The sequence below is a fragment of the Oncorhynchus mykiss genome, chromosome 23, assembly GCF_013265735.2.
Source record: "Oncorhynchus mykiss isolate Arlee chromosome 23, USDA_OmykA_1.1, whole genome shotgun sequence".
Classification (NCBI taxonomy): domain Eukaryota; kingdom Metazoa; phylum Chordata; class Actinopteri; order Salmoniformes; family Salmonidae; genus Oncorhynchus; species Oncorhynchus mykiss.
This window is the reverse complement of record NC_048587.1, coordinates 48,587,163-48,606,384: the sequence shown is the minus strand read 5'-3', so window position 1 is coordinate 48,606,384 and position 19,222 is coordinate 48,587,163. Positions and strand designations below refer to the sequence as shown.

The 19,222-nt window shown below is 46.6% G+C and overlaps 1 protein-coding gene across 1 annotated transcript in view; it reads left to right on the top strand.

Moving 5' to 3' along the window:
* The first annotated feature begins 11,516 nt into the window (after window positions 1-11,516).
* LOC110502904 (heparan sulfate glucosamine 3-O-sulfotransferase 6-like) overlaps window positions 11,517-19,222 on the top strand; it is a 32,398-nt gene continuing 24,692 nt past the window's right edge. Inside the window, exon 1 of the mRNA XM_021581248.2 lies at window positions 11,517-12,366. Coding sequence (XP_021436923.1) covers window positions 11,858-12,366 — 509 coding nt within the window. The 5' untranslated portion in view covers window positions 11,517-11,857. The remainder of the gene's footprint in view (window positions 12,367-19,222) is intronic.

Here is a 19,222-nt window from a genome sequence, read left to right as displayed (position 1 = left end):
GAGAGAATCAGATTGAACAAGGACAGGCTCATATTGAACAAGGACAGGCTCATGTTGAACAAGGACAGGCTCAGATTGAACAAGGACAGGCTCGGGGTGACCAAGGACATGCTCAGATTGAACAAGGACAGGCTCTGGTTGAACAAGGACAGGCTCAGGTTGAACAAGGACAGGCTCAGGATGAACAAGGACAGCTTCAGATTGAACAAGGATATGCTCAGGTTGAACAAGGACAGGCTCAGATTGAACAAGGAGAGAATCAGATTGAACAAGGACAGGCTCATATTGAACAAGGACAGGCTCATGTTGAACAAGGACAGGCAAAGATTGAACAAGGACAGGCTCAGGTTGAACAAGGACAGGCTCAGGTTGAACAAGGACATCCTCAGATTGAACAAGGACAGGCTCAGATTGAACAAGGACAGGCTCAGATTGAACAAGGACTGGCTCAGGTTGAACAAGGACAGGCTCAGATTGAACAAGGACGGGCTCAGATTGAACAAGGACAGGCTCAGGTTTAACAACGGTATGCTCAGATTGAACAAGGACAGGCTCAGGTTGAACAAGGACAGGCTCAGATTGAACAAGGGCAGGCTCAGATTGAACAAGGACATCCTCAGATTGAACAAGGACAGGCTCAGATTGAACAAGGACAGGCTCAGATTGAACAAGGACGGGCTCAGATTGAACAAGGACAGGCTCAGGTTTAACAAGGACAGGCTCAGATTGAACAAGGGCAGACTCAGATTGAACAAGGACAGGCTCTGGTTGAACAACGACAGGCTCCGGTTGAACAAGGACAGGCTCAGGATGAACGAGGACAGGCTCAGATTGAACAAGGATAGGCTCAGATTGAACAAGGACAGGCTATGGTTGAACAAGGACAGGCTCAGGTTGAACAAGGATAGGCTCAGATTGAACAAGGACAGGCTCAGGTTGAACAAGGACAGGCTCCGGATGAACAAGGACAGGCTCAGATTGAACAAGGATAGGCTCAGGTTGAACAAGGACAGGCTCAGGTTGAACAAGGACATCCTCAGATTGAACAAGGACAGGCTCAGATTGAACAAGGACAGGCTTAGATTGAACAAGGACATGCTCAGATTGAACAAGGACGGGCTCAGGTTGAACAAGGACAGGCTCAGATTGAACAAGGACTGGCTCAGGTTGAACAAGGACAGGCTCAGATTGAACAAGGACAGGCTCAGGTTGAACAAGGACATGCTTAGATTGAACAAGGACAGGCTCAGATTGAACAAGGACATGCTCAGATTGAACAAGGACAGGCTCAGGTTGAACAAGGACAGGCTCAGATTGAACAAGGACTGGCTCAGGTTGAACAAGGACAGGCTCAGATTGAACAAGGACAGGCTCAGGTTGAACAAGGACAGCTTCAGATTGAACAAGGATATGCTCAGGTTGAACAAGGACAGGCTCAGATTGAACAAGGAGAGAATCAGATTGAACAAGGACAGGCTCATATTGAACAAGGACAGGCTCATGTTGAACAAGGACAGGCAAAGATTGAACAAGGACAGGCTCAGGTTGAACAAGGACAGGCTCAGGTTGAACAAGGACATCCTCAGATTGAACAAGGACAGGCTCAGATTGAACAAGGACAGGCTCAGATTGAACAAGGACTGGCTCAGGTTGAACAAGGACAGGCTCAGATTGAACAAGGACGGGCTCAGATTGAACAAGGACAGGCTCAGGTTTAACAACGGTATGCTCAGATTGAACAAGGACAGGCTCAGGTTGAACAAGGACAGGCTCAGATTGAACAAGGGCAGGCTCAGATTGAACAAGGACATCCTCAGATTGAACAAGGACAGGCTCAGATTGAACAAGGACAGGCTCAGATTGAACAAGGACGGGCTCAGATTGAACAAGGACAGGCTCAGGTTTAACAAGGACAGGCTCAGATTGAACAAGGGCAGACTCAGATTGAACAAGGACAGGCTCTGGTTGAACAACGACAGGCTCCGGTTGAACAAGGACAGGCTCAGGATGAACGAGGACAGGCTCAGATTGAACAAGGATAGGCTCAGATTGAACAAGGACAGGCTATGGTTGAACAAGGACAGGCTCAGGTTGAACAAGGATAGGCTCAGATTGAACAAGGACAGGCTCAGGTTGAACAAGGACAGGCTCCGGATGAACAAGGACAGGCTCAGATTGAACAAGGATAGGCTCAGGTTGAACAAGGACAGGCTCAGGTTGAACAAGGACATCCTCAGATTGAACAAGGACAGGCTCAGATTGAACAAGGACAGGCTTAGATTGAACAAGGACATGCTCAGATTGAACAAGGACGGGCTCAGGTTGAACAAGGACAGGCTCAGATTGAACAAGGACTGGCTCAGGTTGAACAAGGACAGGCTCAGATTGAACAAGGACAGGCTCAGGTTGAACAAGGACATGCTTAGATTGAACAAGGACAGGCTCAGATTGAACAAGGACATGCTCAGATTGAACAAGGACAGGCTCAGGTTGAACAAGGACAGGCTCAGATTGAACAAGGACTGGCTCAGGTTGAACAAGGACAGGCTCAGATTGAACAAGGACAGGCTCAGGTTGAACAAGGACAGGCTCAGATTGAACAAGGGCAGGCTCAGGTTGAACAAGGACAGGCTCAGATTGAACAAGGGCAGGCTCAGGTTGAACAAGGACAGGCTCTGGTTGAACAACGACAGGCTCCGGTTGAACAAGGACAGGCTCCGAATGAACAAGGACAGGCTCAGATTGAACAAGGATAGGCTCAGATTGAACAAGGACAGGCTCAAGTTGAACAAGGAGAGGCTCAGATTGAACAAGGACAGGCTTAGATTGAACAAGGACATGCTTAGATTGAACAAGGACAGGCTCAGATTGAACAAGGACAGGCTCAGGTTGAACAAGGACAGGCTCAGATTGAACAAGGACAGGCTCAGATTGAACAAGGACTGGCTCAGGTTGAACAGGGAAAGGCTGAGATGGAGCAAGGACAGGCTCAGGTTGAACAAGGACAGGCTCAGGTTGAACAGAGAAAGGCTGAGATGGAGCAAGGACAGGCTCAGGTTGAACAAGGACAGGCTCAGGTTGAACAAGGACAGGCTCAGATTGAACAAGGACAGGCTCGTGTTAAACAAGGACATGCTCAGATTGAACAAGGACATGCTCAGATTGAACAAGGACAGGCTCAGATTGAACAAGGACAGGCTCAGATTGAACAAGGACTGGCTCAGGTTGAACAGAGAAAGGCTGAGATGGAGCAAGGACAGGCTCAGGTTGAACAAGGACAGGCTCAGGTTGAACAGGGAAAGGCTGAGATGGAGCAAGAACAGGCTCAGGTTGAACAAGGACAGGCACAGGTTGAACAAGGATAGGCTCAGGTTGAACAAGGACAGGCTCAGGTTGAACAAGGATAGGCTCAGGTTGAACAAGGACAGGCCCAGATTGAACAAGGACAGGCTCAGGTTGAACAAGGACAGGCTCAGGTTGAACAAGGAGAGGCTCAGATTGAACAAGGACAGGCTTAGATTGAACAAGGACAGGCTTAGATTGAACAAGGACAGGCTCAGTTTGAACAAGGAGAGAATCAGATTGAACAAGGACAGGCTCATATTGAACAAGGACAGGCTCATGTTGAACAAGGACAGGCTCAGATTGAACAAGGACAGGCTCGGGGTGACCAAGGACATGCTCAGATTGAACAAGGACATGCTCAGATTGAACAAGGACAGGCTCAGGTTGAACAACGACAGGCTCAGGATGAACAAGGAAAGCTTCAGATTGAACAAGGATATGCTCAGGTTGAACAAGGACAGGCTCAGATTGAACAAGGAGAGAATCAGATTGAACAAGGACAGGCTCATATTGAACAAGGACAGACTCATGTTGAACAAGGACAGGCAAAGATTGAACAAGGACAGGCTCAGGTTGAACAAGGACAGGCTCAGGTTGAACAAGGACATGCTCAGATTGAACAAGGACAGGCTCAGGTTGAACAAGGACAGGCTCAGATTGAACAAGGACTGGCTCAGGTTGAACAAGGACAGGCTCAGATTGAACAAGGACAGGCTCAGGTTGAACAAGGACAGGCTCAGATTGAACAAGGGCAGGCTCAGGTTGAACAAGGACAGGCTCAGATTGAACAAGGGCAGGCTCAGGTTGAACAAGGACAGGCTCAGATTGAACAAGGATAGGCTCAGATTGAACAAGGACAGGCTCAAGTTGAACAAGGAGAGGCTCAGATTGAACAAGGACAGGCTTAGATTGAACAAGGACATGCTTAGATTGAACAAGGACAGGCTCAGATTGAACAAGGACAGGCTCAGGTTGAACAAGGACAGGCTCAGATTGAACAAGGACAGGCTCAGATTGAACAAGGACTGGCTCAGGTTGAACAGGGAAAGGCTGAGATGGAGCAAGGACAGGCTCAGGTTGAACAAGGACAGGCTCAGGTTGAACAGAGAAAGGCTGAGATGGAGCAAGGACAGGCTCAGGTTGAACAAGGACAGGCTCAGGTTGAACAAGGACAGGCTCAGATTGAACAAGGACAGGCTCGTGTTAAACAAGGACATGCTCAGATTGAACAAGGACATGCTCAGATTGAACAAGGACAGGCTCAGATTGAACAAGGACAGGCTCAGATTGAACAAGGACTGGCTCAGGTTGAACAGAGAAAGGCTGAGATGGAGCAAGGACAGGCTCAGGTTGAACAAGGACAGGCTCAGGTTGAACAGGGAAAGGCTGAGATGGAGCAAGAACAGGCTCAGGTTGAACAAGGACAGGCACAGGTTGAACAAGGATAGGCTCAGGTTGAACAAGGACAGGCTCAGGTTGAACAAGGATAGGCTCAGGTTGAACAAGGACAGGCCCAGATTGAACAAGGACAGGCTCAGGTTGAACAAGGACAGGCTCAGGTTGAACAAGGAGAGGCTCAGATTGAACAAGGACAGGCTTAGATTGAACAAGGACAGGCTTAGATTGAACAAGGACAGGCTCAGTTTGAACAAGGAGAGAATCAGATTGAACAAGGACAGGCTCATATTGAACAAGGACAGGCTCATGTTGAACAAGGACAGGCTCAGATTGAACAAGGACAGGCTCGGGGTGACCAAGGACATGCTCAGATTGAACAAGGACATGCTCAGATTGAACAAGGACAGGCTCAGGTTGAACAACGACAGGCTCAGGATGAACAAGGAAAGCTTCAGATTGAACAAGGATATGCTCAGGTTGAACAAGGACAGGCTCAGATTGAACAAGGAGAGAATCAGATTGAACAAGGACAGGCTCATATTGAACAAGGACAGACTCATGTTGAACAAGGACAGGCAAAGATTGAACAAGGACAGGCTCAGGTTGAACAAGGACAGGCTCAGGTTGAACAAGGACATGCTCAGATTGAACAAGGACAGGCTCAGGTTGAACAAGGACAGGCTCAGATTGAACAAGGACTGGCTCAGGTTGAACAAGGACAGGCTCAGATTGAACAAGGACAGGCTCAGGTTGAACAAGGACAGGCTCAGATTGAACAAGGGCAGGCTCAGGTTGAACAAGGACAGGCTCAGATTGAACAAGGGCAGGCTCAGGTTGAACAAGGACAGGCTCTGGTTGAACAACGACAGGCTCCGGTTGAACAAGGACAGGCTCCGGATGAACAAGGACAGGCTCAGATTGAACAAGGATAGGCTCAGATTGAACAAGGACAGGCTCAAGTTGAACAAGGAGAGGCTCAGATTGAACAAGGACAGGCTTAGATTGAACAAGGACATGCTTAGATTGAACAAGGACAGGCTCAGATTGAACAAGGACAGGCTCAGGTTGAACAAGGACAGGCTCAGATTGAACAAGGACAGGCTCAGATTGAACAAGGACTGGCTCAGGTTGAACAGGGAAAGGCTGAGATGGAGCAAGGACAGGCTCAGGTTGAACAAGGACAGGCTCAGGTTGAACAGAGAAAGGCTGAGATGGAGCAAGGACAGGCTCAGGTTGAACAAGGACAGGCTCAGGTTGAACAAGGACAGGCTCAGATTGAACAAGGACAGGCTCGTGTTAAACAAGGACATGCTCAGATTGAACAAGGACATGCTCAGATTGAACAAGGACAGGCTCAGATTGAACAAGGACAGGCTCAGATTGAACAAGGACTGGCTCAGGTTGAACAAGGACAGGCTCAGGTTGAACAGAGAAAGGCTGAGATGGAGCAAGGACAGGCTCAGGTTGAACAAGGACAGGCTCAGGTTGAACAGGGAAAGGCTGAGATGGAGCAAGAACAGGCTCAGGTTGAACAAGGACAGGCACAGGTTGAACAAGGATAGGCTCAGGTTGAACAAGGACAGGCTCAGGTTGAACAAGGATAGGCTCAGGTTGAACAAGGACAGGCCCAGATTGAACAAGGACAGGCTCAGGTTGAACAAGGACAGGCTCAGGTTGAACAAGGAGAGGCTCAGATTGAACAAGGACAGGCTTAGATTGAACAAGGACAGGCTTAGATTGAACAAGGACAGGCTCAGTTTGAACAAGGAGAGAATCAGATTGAACAAGGACAGGCTCATATTGAACAAGGACAGGCTCATGTTGAACAAGGACAGGCTCAGATTGAACAAGGACAGGCTCGGGGTGACCAAGGACATGCTCAGATTGAACAAGGACATGCTCAGATTGAACAAGGACAGGCTCAGGTTGAACAACGACAGGCTCAGGATGAACAAGGAAAGCTTCAGATTGAACAAGGATATGCTCAGGTTGAACAAGGACAGGCTCAGATTGAACAAGGAGAGAATCAGATTGAACAAGGACAGGCTCATATTGAACAAGGACAGACTCATGTTGAACAAGGACAGGCAAAGATTGAACAAGGACAGGCTCAGGTTGAACAAGGACAGGCTCAGGTTGAACAAGGACATCCTCAGATTGAACAAGGACAGGCTCAGATTGAACAAGGACAGGCTCAGATTGAACAAGGACTGGCTCAGGTTGAACAAGGACAGGCTCAGATTGAACAAGGACGGGCTCAGATTGAACAAGGACAGGCTCAGGTTTAACAACGGTATGCTCAGATTGAACAAGGACAGGCTCAGGTTGAACAAGGACAGGCTCAGATTGAACAAGGGCAGGCTCAGATTGAACAAGGACATCCTCAGATTGAACAAGAACAGGCTCAGATTGAACAAGGATAGGCTCAGATTGAACAAGGACGGGCTCAGATTGAACAAGGACAGGCTCAGGTTTAACAAGGACAGGCTCAGATTGAACAAGGGCAGACTCAGATTGAACAAGGACAGGCTCTGGTTGAACAACGACAGGCTCCGGTTGAACAAGGACAGGCTCAGGATGAACGAGGACAGGCTCAGATTGAACAAGGATAGGCTCAGATTGAACAAGGACAGGCTATGGTTGAACAAGGACAGGCTCAGGTTGAACAAGGATAGGCTCAGATTGAACAAGGACAGGCTCAGGTTGAACAAGGACAGGTTCCGGATGAACAAGGACAGGCTCAGATTGAACAAGGATAGGCTCAGGTTGAACAAGGACAGGCTCAGGTTGAACAAGGACATCCTCAGATTGAACAAGGACAGGCTCAGATTGAACAAGGACAGGCTTAGATTGAACAAGGACATGCTCAGATTGAACAAGGACGGGCTCAGGTTGAACAAGGACAGGCTCAGATTGAACAAGGACTGGCTCAGGTTGAACAAGGACAGGCTCAGATTGAACAAGGACAGGCTCAGGTTGAACAAGGACAGGCTCAGATTGAACAAGGGCAGGCTCAAGTTGAACAAGGACAGACTCAGATTGAACAAGGGCAGGCTCAGGTTGAACAAGGACAGGCTCAGATTGAACAAGGGCAGGCTCAGATTGAACAAGGACAGGCTCAGGTTGAACAACGACAGGTTCCGGTTGAACAAGGACAGGCTCTGGATGAACAAGGACAGGCTCAGATTGAACAAGGATAGGCTCAGATTGAACAAGGACAGGCTCAGGTTGAACAAGGAGAGGCTCAGATTGAACAAGGACAGGCTTAGATTGAACAAGGACAGGCTTAGATTGAACAAGGACATGCTCAGATTGAACAAGGACAGGCTCAGGTTGAACAAGGACAGGCTCAGATTGAACAAGGACTGGCTCAGGTTGAACAAGGACAGGCTCAGATTGAACAAGGACAGGCTCAGGTTGAACAAGGACAGGCTCAGATTGAACAAGGGCAGGCTCAGGTTGAACAAGGACAGGCTCAGATTGAACAAGGGCAGGCTCAGGTTGAACAAGGACAGGCTCTGGTTGAACAACGACAGGCTCCGGTTGAACAAGGACAGGCTCCGGATTAACAAGGACAGGCTCAGATTGAACAAGGATAGGCTCAGATTGAACAAGGACAGGCTCAGGTTGAACAAGGAGAGGCTCAGATTGAACAAGGACAGGCTTAGATTGAACAAGGACAAGCTCAGTTTGAACAAGGAGAGAATCAGATTGAACAAGGACAGGCTCATATTGAACAAGGACAGGCTCATGTTGAACAAGGACAGGCTCATATTGAACAAGGACAGGCTCAGGCTGAACAAGGACAGGCTCAGGTTGAACAAGGACAGGCTCAGATTGAACAAGGACAGGCTTAGATTGAACAAGGACATGCTCAGATTGAACAAGGACAGGCTCAGGTTGAACAAGGACAGGCTCAGATTGAACAAGGACAGGCTCAGGTTGAACAAGGACAGGCTCAGATTGAACAAGGACATGCTCAGGTTGAACAAGGACAGGCTCAGATTGAACAAGGACAGGCTCAGGTTGAACAAGGACAGGCTCAGATTGAACAAGGGCAGGCTCAGATTGAACAAGGACAGGCTCTGGTTGAACAACGACAGGCTCCGGTTGAACAAGGACAGGCTCCGGATGAACAAGGACAGGCTCAGATTGAACAAGGACAGGCTCAGGTTGAACAAGGAGAGGCTCAGATTGAACAAGGACAGGCTTAGATTGAACAAGGACAGGCTTAGATTGAACAAGGACAGGCTCAGGTTGAACAAGGACAGGCTCAGATTGAACAAGGACAGGCTCAGGATGAACAAGGACAGGCTCAGATTGAACAAGGACAGGCTCAGATTGAACAAGGAGAGGCTCAGATTGAACAAGGACAGGCTCAGATTGAACAATGACGGGCTCAGGATGAACAAGGACAGGCTCAGATTGATCAAGGACAGGCTCAGGTCGAACAAGGAGAGGCTCAGGTTGAACAAGGACAGGCTCAGGTTGAACAAGGAGAAGCTGAGAAAAAAATAAGATTGCTACAGCAGTGGCCTTAAACAAACGTGCCATGAATTGCTGTTCTGTTCTGAAATTAGTATTAGAGTGGGCGAGACTACCTTTATTTTTCTAAGTTTACCAACCATCAAGAGAGCATTCCATTAACTTTGTGTGTGTGTGTGTGCGTGCGTGCGTGCTTGCGTGTGTGTGCATGTGTGCGTGCGTGCGTGCGCGTGTGTAATGTGTGTGTGTGAGTGTGTGTGTGTGTGTGTGTGCGTGTGTGCGTGTGTGTGTGTAATGTGTGTGTGTGTGTGCTTGTGTGCGTGAGTGAGTGTGCGTGTGTGCGTGAGTGTGCGTGAGTGTGTGTGTGTGTAATGTGTGTGTGTGTGTGTGTGTGTGTGTGTGTGTGTGTGTGTGTGTGTGTGTGTGTGTGTGTGTGTGTGTGTGTGTGTGTGTGTGTGTGTGTGTGAGTGTGTGTGTGTGTGTGTGTGTGAGTGTGTGTGTGTGTGCGTGTGTGCGTGTGTGCATGTGTGTGAGTGAGTGTGTGTGTCAGCTGCAACCATTCAGATTGTTCAGATTTTTTATCTCTATTTTGTTATAGTGGAACATTCTATTGATCTTTTAGCCAACTGACTAACATAATGTATGGTAATATCTGCTGTAATATCAGCTTTACTGGTCCACTCTCCAGCCTTTCTCAGGTTACAGAGGAAACCCTAGCCCTTTGACTACAAGTCCCTATTGTAGGAGACAGATCCAGTTTCTGCTTTATTCCACTTGTTGTTTTCTTTACTCCTTTATTTCCTTGTTGCTTTTATCAGCAGCAGCTGGGTTGGGTTTTAGCATTTAGTTTTCCTCCAATACTTATTGCATTCTACCTGGTGATGCACAACGTATCACCGGGGGCAAACTACCTGCCCTCCAGGACACCTACACCACCCGATGTCACAGGAAGGCCATAAAGATCATCAAGGACAACAACCACCCGAGCCACTGCCTGTTCACCCCGCTATCATCCAGAAGGCGAGGTCAGTACAGGTGCATCAAAGCAGGGACCGAGAGACTGAAAAACAGCTTCTATCTCAAGGCCATCAGACTGTTAAACAGCCATCACTAACATTGAGTGGCTGGTGCCAACACTCTGACTCAACTCAACTCAGCCACTTTAATAATGGGAATTGGTGGGAATTGATGTAAAATATATCACTAGTCACTTTAAACAATGCTACTTAATATAATGTTTACATACCCTACATTACTCATCTCATATGTATATACTGTACTCGATACCATCTACTGTATCTTGCCTATGCCGTTCTGTACCATCACTCATTCATATCTTTGTGTACATATTCTTTATTCCTTTACACTTGTGTGTATAAGGTAGTCGTTTTGGAATTGTTAGTTAGATTACTCGTTGGTTATTACTGCATTGTCGGAACTAGAAGCACAAGCATTTCGCTACACTCGCATTAACATCTGCTAACCATGTGTATGTGACAAATATATTTGATTTGATTTGATTTAATTTGATATGTAACACCACAGGTACATTTCTGACTACGATCATCAGCATGCCGATGTGAGAAAGTTGACATGAGAAAAACTGAATGGTGGTCTGTCTGCATTTTCACCATAGTCTCTTGAAGAGGGAGAGGGTCCGTTTATACAGCATACTGCTGATCACACACAGGCTTCTAGCTGAACACTGACCACACCTGTCTGTCCCTGTTATAGCAGGGAGAGGAGAGGTTAAATGTGTGTGCCATGGCTGTGCAGGCTGGCTCCATAGGGTGTGTGGCCCAGGAGGGATAGCAGACTGACAGGTGGTTCCACAGGGCCCCTTTTACAGCCCTGCATGGGGACAGAGGGTAACCCTTACCCCACACAGACACAGTGACCACAGTAAGCCCTAAACGTCAGAGGGCTTTAAACAAAACTTCACATAAACATATCTAGAGATTTTCATGCTCCTTTTTATATGTAAATGAAATATCTACATATTTCTAAACAAAACTGTTATCTCTTGGAATTTAACTATATATTATTGAATTACATAGCAATTTATAAAAATGTATCATCTAAAATATAAATCAGTGCTATTGAATCACATGATTATTAGTGATTGGTCTCAGTTTGCTAGTTATTAGTGTTATTTTAGGGTCTGTAAACGTAAGGGGCGGGAATTTAACCAACAGGGCGTGGCTTCACACCCAGAATGAAAGGGGTGTGTCTGCAGGCTGCTGATGGGGGCCAAAGGGCTTCGTGTGAGCGCTTCTTTGCCAAGGGAGAGGAGCAGAGAGTGAGATGGGACAGAGGGGACATAAACTCAACCGCTTCTCATAGCACTGTGGACTTTGGACAAGTTGACATTGACACTGTTCAAAACATTTTCTCTAGACTACAGTTATGAAGTGGATGGTCAAACAAAACGGACTTTGACATTGTTATTTTTGGAAATATGAATGCCTTTTTTAAGTGCGTAATGGCACGACTTCACCATGAACTATGTTTTTATGGGTAACATTATAAAGAAAGACTAAGCCTAATCTTGATTTTAAAGCGCATTGAATTGATCTAATTTAAAAGGCATGTTTCCTGCGTGTTACCCTCCAGCTCAGTATAGCGCCTCATGGGATGTAACAAATGGAAAGCTGGGTTCAACTTTGGACACCTGAAGGCACAGTCCAAACTTTCCGTCTTCTTTGCCATGATCATCATTTTCACGTACTTATTTTATTGTTTCACTGGGTACTGCGACTCCCTACCTATAACTGTATACGACCAACAGACTTTTATCAACAAAATCCTGCAAAAGGAAGGACTGGAGTATTCACCTCACCAAATGTCCGACGCGCACAAGAACAGTTCTCCCGGCTCGTTTGTTCGCGAGCTCCCCGGCGTTGACAGTGTTGACACACTCTTGCAGGGCAATGATAACGAACTGCGACCTGATAACAATATCTCTACAGCCAATAACTTCGGGAGTAAAACGTTTCCTCAAGCAATCATCATCGGAGTAAAGAAAGGAGGCACGCGCGCACTACTGGAGTTTCTGCGCATTCACCCGGATGTCAGAGCAGTGGGCGCCGAACCCCACTTCTTCGACAGGTTCTATGATAAAGGACTGGAATGGTACAGGTGAGCCAGTGCTGTTTTGAATTTCACTGTAATGTTTTTCTTTACAGGAGCACTGAAAACATCAACGTGAACATGGCCAAAAGATGGAAAGAGATATGATTTTCTATCATAAATAGCCTAATGTTTTGTTTGGATTATTCAATAAGGATTGCCTGCTACCCAGGTAAAATCATAGTATTACAATCACTGTGACATAGGGGCTTGCTTGGAAAAATACATTTTTTTCTTCAAATAAAGGAATTCATCTCACAATGACAAAGTATCAAATATTGTGTGAAACTGCCTGTCATCGCAGGCACCAGAAGACAACAGACTCAGAAACACGTATGTGGATTTACTATATATCAGGTGTGGCCTACATGGGAAATTCCATGGTAACAGAATTACACAGAAGACTCAGATTTTTCACTTTTAAATATATTCCAAACAAAAACCATTTATTTAAAAGTTTAACAAACCATACAATTTATACCATACATAAAAAAATACATTTATTTACATTTATTTTGGTAACTAGTGTTTGTCATTGATCACCTCTCCTGAGCAGGCTCCTATCCTCCTCCACCTCCTCGTCCCTTCCTACAGTGTCACCTCATTAATATCGCCCAATGCCAATAAGGATCCTCTCTGAGAGCCCCTTGGTGCGACAGGGCATTCAGTCCCCTGCCAAAAAAATGCTGTTTATTGATGTGATGTGCTGCGGTTCTAAGTGTCTGTCCCTGTGTGTCCCCCCGGGGACCCCTCACTGTCACCCATATCACCTGGTTGGGCAGGTGAGCACATAGAGATTTGACACAGAGCCAATGAGAGGGAGAAATCAATACAGTCTGTTAATTCATATTGCAGATGTTGGGTATAAATGTCAATAGCAGCAATGGAGGGATGAAGGTCTCTCCCATCACAACTCTCTAAACTCTCCAAGCATATGCAGATTTTTTTTTTACTAAAGAAATTAAGATCACACAGAAAAATGTCTCTAATGGTGTATGGCAGGTAGCCTAGTGGTTAAGAGCATTGGACTAGCAACCAAAAGGTTTGAATCCCTGAGCCAACTAGGTGAAGAAAAAAAATATCTGTTGCGTGGCACTTAACCCTAATTGCTCTGGATAAGAATTACTCAAATGTAAATGTACTCTTTCCAATCGTTGACAATGTAGCCTGTACTCTTCTGCAAGTTACCTGGACGTACTGTCTTTCACTGTCCTATCATTTCATTTGTGAGGCCAGGCAGTTGAGCCTACAGTATGGCACTACAGTAGTTACAGGCCTTTGATGGTGTTGAGAGACCTTTTAACACCGTCCCAGTGCTTTGTTGCAGCTGCACGGCGGCTCTCTAGTCTCTCTTCTTGTCTCATAAATGTGTGATGAAATGGTTTTAGTCTTTCCTAATCTGACGACAGGTCTTGTCAGCACTGCGTGGATTGGCCTGATGTAATGACAGCTCAAGCATTAGCTCGGACAACTCAGGAACATGGAGATTCGGGCCCTGTCACGGTTCAACATCACATCATGGAGTACCTGCCAGTCAGCGTAGGGTAAAGTTGCCCAAAGCCAAGGCTTTGATCTAAAGTCAGTGTTGGGTCTTTTTCTCTAATGTTTTAGGTTGGGATTGGGGGATGGGAAGCTGATCCTTTTTATTGTGATTTTTTTATTGGTTCTTATCTAAGGAGAAGTGTGTAGCGCTGTGCTGGAGTAATGAAAATGGTGTCAAAGCACCCCAATCAGCCAGTCTCTCATCATCACCTGCTCCCTCTGCTCTCCTCTCACCTCCTTCCGCTCTTCTCTCACTCCCGCCTCCCTTCTCCCTAAGCTCTGCGTCACTCGGGCACTGCATCTCAGTGCTAGAGGCGTCACTACAGACACCCTGGTTCGAATCCAGGATGTATCACAACCGGCTGTGATTGGGAGTCCCCTAGGGCGGTGCACACTTGGCCCAGTGTCGCCCGGGTTTGGCCCGGTGCAGGCCGTCATTGTAAATAAGAATTTGTTCTTAACTGACATGCCTAGTTAAATATATATATATTTCTAATCTCACCACCCTCCTCTCTTCTCTCACTCCCTCCACTTTTCTCTGACCTCCCTCCTCTCTTCTCTCACTCCATCCTCTCTTCTCTCAATCCCTCATCTCTTCTCTCACTCCATCCTCTCTTCTCTCACTCCCTCATCTCTTCTCTCTCTCACTCCTTCCCCTCTTCTCTCACTCATCCCCTCTTCTCTCACTCCATCCCCTCGACTCTCACTCCATCCTCTCTTCTCTCACTCCCTTCGCTCTTCTTTCACTCCATCCTCTCTTCTCTCACTCCCTCCTCTCTTCTCTCAAACCCCTCCTCTCTTCTCTCACTCCACCCTCTCTTCTCTCACTCAATCCTCTCTTCTCGCACTCACTCCTCTCTTCTCTCACGCTATCCTCTCTTCTATCACTCCCTCCACTCTTCTCTCTTTCACTCCTTCCCCTCTTCTCTCACTCATCCCCTCTTCTCTCACTCCATCCCCTCGACTCTCACTCCATCCTCTCTTCTCTCACTCCATGCTCTCTTCACTCACTCCCTCCTCTCTTCTCTCACTCATCCTCTCTTCTCTCACTTCCTTCGCTCTTCTCTCACTCTATCCTCTCTTATCTCACTCATCCTCTCTTCTCTCACACCCTCCTCTCTTCTCTCACTCCATCCTCTCTTCTCTCACTCCCACCTCTCTTCTCTCACTCTATCATCTCTTCTCTCACTCCCTCCACTCTTCTCTCACTCCCTCCACTCTTCTCTCACTCATCCTCTGTTCTCTCAATCCCTCCTCTCTTCTCTCACTCCCTCCCCTCTTCTCTCACTCATCCTCTGTTCTCTCACTCCCTCCTCTCTTCTCTCACTCCCTCCTCTCTTCTCTCATTCCATCCTCTCTTCTCTCACTCCCTCCTCTCTTCTCTCACTCATCCTCTCTTCTCTCACTCCCTCCCCTCTTCTCTCACTCATCATCTCTTCTCTCACCTCCCTCCACTCTTCTCTCACTCCCTCCACTTTTCTCTCACACCCTCCTCTCTTCTCTCACTCCATCCTCTCTTTTCTCACTCCCTCCACTCTTCTCTCACTCCCTCCCCTCTTCTCTCACTCATCCTCTGTTCTCTCACTCCCTCCCCTCTTCTCTCACTCATCCTCTGTTCTCTCATTCATCCTCTGTTCTTTCACTCCCTCCTCTCTTCTCTCACTCCATCCTCTCTTCTCTCACTCCCTCCCATCTTCTCTCACTCATCCCCTCTTCTCTCACTCCATCCCCTCGACTCTCACTCCATCCTCTCTTCTCTCACTCCCTTCGCTCTTCTTTCACTCCATCCTCTCTTCTCTCACTCCCTCCTCTCTTCTCTCAAACCCCTCCTCTCTTCTCTCACTCCACCCTCTCTTCTCTCACTCAATCCTCTCTTCTCGCACTCACTCCTCTCTTCTCTCACGCTATCCTCTCTTCTATCACTCCCTCCACTCTTCTCTCTTTCACTCCTTCCCCTCTTCTCTCACTCATCCCCTCTTCTCTCACTCCATCCCCTCGACTCTCACTCCATCCTCTCTTCTCTCACTCCATGCTCTCTTCTCTCACTCCCTCCTCTCTTCTCTCACTCATCCTCTCTTCTCTCACTTCCTTCGCTCTTCTCTCACTCTATCCTCTCTTATCTCACTCATCCTCTCTTCTCTCACACCCTCCTCTCTTCTCTCACTCCATCCTCTCTTCTCTCACTCCCACCTCTCTTCTCTCACTCTATCATCTCTTCTCTCACTCCCTCCACTCTTCTCTCACTCCCTCCACTCTTCTCTCACTCATCCTCTGTTCTCTCAATCCCTCCTCTCTTCTCTCACTCCCTCCCCTCTTCTCTCACTCATCCTCTGTTCTCTCACTCCCTCCTCTCTTCTCTCACTCCCTCCTCTCTTCTCTCATTCCATCCTCTCTTCTCTCACTCCCTCCTCTCTTCTCTCACTCATCCTCTCTTCTCTCACTCCCTCCCCTCTTCTCTCACTCATCATCTCTTCTCTCACCTCCCTCCACTCTTCTCTCACTCCCTCCACTTTTCTCTCACACCCTCCTCTCTTCTCTCACTCCATCCTCTCTTTTCTCACTCCCTCCACTCTTCTCTCACTCCCTCCCCTCTTCTCTCACTCATCCTCTGTTCTCTCACTCCCTCCCCTCTTCTCTCACTCATCCTCTGTTCTCTCATTCATCCTCTGTTCTTTCACTCCCTCCTCTCTTCTCTCACTCCATCCTCTCTTCTCTCACTCCCTCCCATCTTCTCTCACTCCCTCCCCTCTTCTTTCACTCCCTCCTCTCTTCTCTCACTCCCTCCTCTCTTCTCTCACTCCCTCCTCTCTTCTCTCACTCCATCCTCTCTTCTCTCACTCCCTCCTCTCTTCTCTCACTCCCTCCTCTCTTATCTCACTCCATCCTCTCTTCTTTCACCCCCTCCTCTCTTCTCTCACTCCCTCCTCTCTTCTCTCACTCCCTCCCCTCTTCTCTCACTCCTTCCACTCTTCTCTCACTCCCTCCCCTCTTCTCTCACTCCCTCCTCTCTTCTCTCACTCCCTCCCCTCTTCTTTCACTCCCTCCTCTCTTCTCTCACTCCCTCCTCTCTTCTCTCACTCCCTCCTCTCTTCTCTCACTCCATCCTCTCTTCTCTCACTCCCTCCCCTCTTCTCTCACTCCCTCCTCTCTTCTCTCACTCCCTCCCCTCTTCTCTCACTCCCTCCCCTCTTCTCTCACTCCATCCAGGGTATTACACAGGGTATTATAATGTCTTGTGTAATGATTTATGTATCTACATGGTACTATACTAGTAACTGATATGAAACCGAATCTGTCCCCTGTCCTTTGAAGGCAATTCATTCATTGTTTTATGTGTGCAACTGAGGAATAACATTCGGGTTACCAAAGCAGTTATAGAGTACCTCTGTGGCGTAAGGGCAACCTTATAAAATGTTGCTATTCACATTGACATAAAGTGAAACCTATCCATTCATATCTGGACTGGATTCACTCCAGGCACCGTTTAAGAATGCATTTAGACTGGACTGGAAAGTGTCACTTAAACATATTCTTTGACAGAGCTCTTAACTTCAAAGTATTATTACACTGCTTTGTGTTTGGAATTGAACACTGTCCTCTGTCTTCAGTTGGTAACCAAATAAAACACATGGCCATGTTAAAAGGAAGCGTTTGGCAAATTGTTTTAGAAGAAATGTTTATATGTGGGGAAAAACACTCAATGCATTTGGAAATGGTAATGTGGCTTTGTGGGAGAGAACATGTTTCAAGGGTTTAGCTCTTTCTACTCTTTCTGTGTGCGACTGTGTGTGTGTGTGACTGTGTGTGTGTGACTGTGTGTGTGTGTTTCCATTGCATATGTGCATGTAGCCTAAGCTTTACCCGATGAGATCCAGTCCCGTGTCTATCTCCCTCTCCCCATTCTCCTCTGCCATCCACCATTAAACCTATCCACATCTTTTCATTACACCATAAATAGCCAATAGATATAAATGTAATTTCCCATATTGATCAGTTAAATAGGGTTTCCTATTGATTCAGCTCCTGGCACCTTTATCAGGGCACTGCAGGGGAGGTTCATTACCCGCTGAATATTCAATCTTGTTGACAAGGTGTTGTTGGCCCGTCAACCAGCGACATTTATACCCTACACACATGGTTACACCTAGAATGTATTCATGCTGCAGTGAAATACTAGTTAAGTCTGTGAAACGTGTGGTGATTGGGGGGACAGGGTTCTTCAGAAGTATATTTTCTTTCATAATTCAGTGTAGCATTGGTCACAGTATCCAGACTGGAATGACCGGCTCTTATTTCCTGCAAGTCTTTTTTTACCAATCACAAGGGATTCCACTGTGGAATTCGGAGGCATATGTCGAAGGTTTGGAAATGGAGTGTTAGAGACAGAGAGAGTGTTCTTTGACCCAACAAAAAGTTTTTGGAAGGGCCTTTCATGGTTCCAAGTAGGAAGCATGGAAATAATTGTCTTTGAAATAATAAAATGTATAGAATCGGACTGAACAAAGGAGACCTTTGTTTGAATGTCCACTGGTCGTCTTGTCTTTGTGTCATTATGCAGAATGAGAGCAATGAGAAACATTCTCTGCTGTGACCATTGACAATCATAAATGCTGCCTCCTCAACTTTTCAGAAATAAGATTTATCTCAGGCTATGGCGCCGTACGATCAAGGAAAGATCTAGAATATATGCATGGCATGCTTTCAAGCAACCAAAGATCTAGAATATATGCATGGCATGCTTTCAAGCAACCAAAGGAATTCCTTCAAGATTGATATCAATATGCAAAATGAAATGGGGAAAATGTAACTGAATAATCGAACATGACTTGATAAATTGGTTTGGGGACGGGTATGGATTTTCAATCTTGAGAAAAACCCATCGTCCAACTCAGTCATCAATATTTTGACAGCTCATAATTGGCCGACCTTTCACCTTCAGTATGGCATGCACTATCCAATCAGATGATAGTTAATGAAATAACTGGAAAGTATAAGAGATGTGAAAATGATAACTAGATGAGTATTTAGAATTGGACAGATGGAAATGTAATTGGACTTCCTTTCCAACCCTATAGTGTGACAGAACAAGGGACTGACTATTACGAATCAATGTCTTCGATAGCCAGATGCCTAACCTAATTACATCTGAACAGGACTATTTAACTAACAGATCGTCAATTACTAGAAGTGTTAAAGTAAAAACTGGGTTCCCTATACTGTTTACCAGTGCTGCATTCACACATACTGTAGCTAGGAACATTACTGTTGAATTTCTAAACTCAGTGTGACAAAAAGGTATGCTAGTTATGTTTGAACTAGCAGA